Genomic DNA, 3,508 nt, shown 5'->3' with positions numbered 1-3,508 from the left:
TGTTATCTCCGATAGATTTTCCATTATATGTAGCTGACCAGGAAGTAGAATAACAAGACAATCTACTTCCTGGTCAGCTAAAGGAAAGGGAACATCTAGCGGAGATAACAGCTTCGTGTTGTCTTTAGAATCTTCTAGAAGATGTTCTATGCGTTCGTGGTGTAATGGTCAGCATGGATGCCTTCCAAGCATTCGACGGGGGTTCGATTCCCCCCGAACGCAGAGTTCCCTTTTTGGGAGAAGGAGGTACAGTAATCCTTTGCATTCCTGTTTTTTTGGCATACTGTAACTCAACCGCCGCTGAGCCGGCAATCATCTATTTCTGGTGAAAAGATAAAGAAACAGGGACCTTTTAAAGAAACGTTGGTACAGTAATCCTGGAGAACCATTTTCGCTATTTTTGAGAATCATTTTTTAGGCAGATTTCTTTTTTTTTTGTGAAGAGGTACAGTAATCTTAGGATCCTTTTTTTCAGCTTCAGATGCAGATGAGCCGCCGATCATCCGTTGTGACTTGGAAGAGAGATATTTTAAAGATAAAAGAGATACAGTAATCCTAGGTGGTACAGTAACTGTTCAGAAATTTATAACAGTAATCCTAAAAACTCTTTTTTTGCTATTTTGAGTTTGGTACAGTAAGAATGGGATTTCAAACTGAAAGCTTCGATTTTTGGGTTACGGTACTTTTAGAATCAGCAGGTTTGATGCTGATACTTTTGAAATCATTTTTGGGATCATTAGCTTTAGATTCCATATAACACTCTGATGCCCACCATGGTCTAACTATAGCTTAGGCCATGACCGTGCAATTCCGACCAACTGAGGGTTGCGACTTTCTGATTACGGTACCTCGGTGAGGCATTTTAAGCTTATTCCCAAAAGAATGACCAAACTTACACAATGCCTGAAAAGCCGACTGAATCGCCTTCCTCGCCGCCGACACCACCAAACCCTCGACCTTCTCCACGTCGGCCTTCTCAAGTCTCATTTCCTTCTTCACCCGCTCCGTCCTCTTCATCTCATCGCCTCCAGAAGTGCCACGCGACACCCGGGGCGTCGAATTCTTCTTCTCGATTTGTTTCTCGTACTCGGCAATGACTTGTTTCTTCATTCGATAGCTTCGAGTTTCGAGATATTCCTCGAGTTTCGATAGCTGACCCATGCATATGGAATGGAATTGAAGGAGCACTTTGAGTCGCGACTCGACACATGTCTTGTGCTCCAGATGACGACAGCCACGGTCCAGGATTCGAATTCCTTCCACATCGTCGTTTCGATAGTCGATTGTGATCTGAAGGGGTATTCTTGGGAGAAGGGCCAAAAAATGGGACAGAAATTGGTGGAAAACGGGTCAAAAGCGGCCCAAAGACAAGCTAAAAAAGCACCAAGAATGGACCAAAAACTGGCTCTACCATAGCTTCTTTCAGGCTCAACATTTTCAAACAAATTAAAATGGATATGATAGAAGAGCTAAAGAACTACAAAATGATGCAATTTGGAGTACTGTACCTTGTCTTTGAGCAAAGTCACAGCCTAATAACGGGGTCACAGCTTTTTGGCTTGTAACTTTGTTCATAGACAAGGTACAGTACTCCAACTTTTATGAGTTTCTAGGTCTTGAGTTTTATCGTATCAAATTTAGCTAGTTTTGACCGATTTCCGGCCCATTTTTAGCCCAATTTCTTGATATGTGTTTGACCTGTTATCGGTCTATTTCCAAGTATCGCAAGTGAGTAAAAAATGGGTCAAAAGCGGTCCAAAGACAAGCCAAAAACGGACCATGTCATAGCTTCTTTCAGCTTCACTATTGTTGGACCAACTCTTTTCGATATGATAGAAGAGCTAAAGAACTAGAAAATGATACTATTTGAGATACAGTATCTTGTCTATTAACAAAGTTATAAGCCAAAAACCACCCGAGCTACATAATCGATCTTTTTGGCTCCGTGTAACTTTGTTCATAGATTAGATACAGTACTCCAAATTTCATCATTTTGTAGGTCTATAGTTCTTCTACCGTATCCAATTAGGTTGGTCTAAAACTGTCAAGGCTGAAGGAAGCTATACCAGGGTCCGTTTTTGACCTATTTTTCAGTCTGTTTTTGACCTGTTTTTGGCCAACTATTGACCCACTTGTACCCTATTTTTGACCTATGTTTGGCCAAATTTTGGCTCCATTTTCAAGTACCTTGCTCAACACAATACACCACTCGGCGATCGCCGCCTCGCTCATCTTGCCTGGCGACATTTGTCTTAAATTAATTTCAGCCGTCCGCGGATCTCCCGCCTGACACGTCACTGATTCGCCGGCAATTCTTATCAAATCGATATCGATCGATGGGACTCGCCACTGAAGACACTCCTCCTCCCACGACTTCAAAATCAACGTCGCCGCGTCGTAGGCATGATTCTCGACGAGCAGCTCGGCCAGCCGGACCATCCGTTTCGTCTTCTCGTTCAATTCCGACGCCTTCTCGAAATTCGAGCTCGCGCGCCAAAATTCCGCTTCTCTCACGTCGCGAACCGCCTGAATCACATGCTCCTCAATCGATTCGGGCTCGAAATTCGCCGTTCCATTAGCCAACATCATCAGACGCGTCTCCAGAATTGTCGGCGGATTCTGAAGCATGTCCAAGTTGATTTTTGTGCCAAGGGCAGTGTGAAATAGCGAGAAGTAGACGAATTTCAGCGGGGTGTCCAGAATTTTGGGGTATTCTGTGAAGCGGCCACGAAGAATCGAGTCCAGGTAGATGTCGTTGGAGCGAGCGGATGGAAGACCGCTGGAATAAAAAACAAACATGGCGGCCTAACTTTTGCAAGTTGGGTTTTCTAGGCCACCATAGTGAAATGGCCTAGAATTGGTATGATAGGTCATTTTGAAGAGATGGCCTAGAAAACACAGTGTGCAAAAGTTAGGCCACCACTTCGAAGTGACCTAGAAAGCACACCATATGATTATTAGATCAATTCTAAGCTTAAACACGGTGGTAGCCTAGCAAACCCGACTTGCAAAAGTTAGGCCACCATGGTGAAATGGCATAGAAATGGTCAGACTTGCCACTGGTGTGTTTTTAGGTCATTGTCACGTGGTGGCCTAACTTTTGCAATGCTGCATCTTCTAGGCCAACATGGTAAAATGATCTAGAAATGACCTAACATGACCCTGGTTTGTGTTCTAGGTCATTTTCAAGTTATGGCCTAGAAAACTTAAGTTTCAAAAGTTAGGCCACCATGTTAGAATCGTTCAAAATACCCACCATAACCATTGCAGTATAGTCGCCTCTCTTGGGTCCAGTTCAGCCGTTGAAACGAGTTTCATCCACTCCTTTTGCTTCTTGTTCATCACTTTCCGAACGTTCGGTCGATTTTGTACGCCCGGTGGAAGAGTGGAAAGTGCTGTTGAGTTGTCTTCGGCAACGTAGATGTCGACGAGTAGCTCGATCATCTCCTCGGATTTGTTGATTTGCTCCAAGCTGATTCTTTCGATCATCATTGTGTTTCGCTTCTTC

The 3,508-nt window shown here is 43.7% G+C and overlaps 1 protein-coding gene and 1 non-coding gene across 2 annotated transcripts in view; one reads left to right on the top strand and one right to left on the bottom strand.

The window, feature by feature from the left end:
- Positions 1-1,191, bottom strand: part of Cbr-atm-1 — a gene marked incomplete at both ends in the record, with an annotated part of 5,854 nt that extends 4,663 nt beyond the window's left edge. Inside the window, one exon of the mRNA XM_002638767.1 lies at positions 897-1,191. Coding sequence (XP_002638813.1) covers positions 897-1,191 — 295 coding nt within the window. The remainder of the gene's footprint in view (positions 1-896) is intronic.
- CBG28679 lies at positions 151-222 on the top strand. The gene has a single exon. It is a non-coding gene (tRNA).
- Positions 1,192-3,508: the final 2,317 nt, after the last annotated feature.

The sequence above is a fragment of the Caenorhabditis briggsae genome (genome assembly GCF_000004555.2).
Source record: "Caenorhabditis briggsae complete genome, chrI, whole genome shotgun sequence".
Classification (NCBI taxonomy): Eukaryota; Metazoa; Nematoda; class Chromadorea; order Rhabditida; family Rhabditidae; genus Caenorhabditis; species Caenorhabditis briggsae.
Note: the sequence above shows the minus strand (reverse complement) of the source record. Positions and strands in the feature narration are given on the sequence as shown.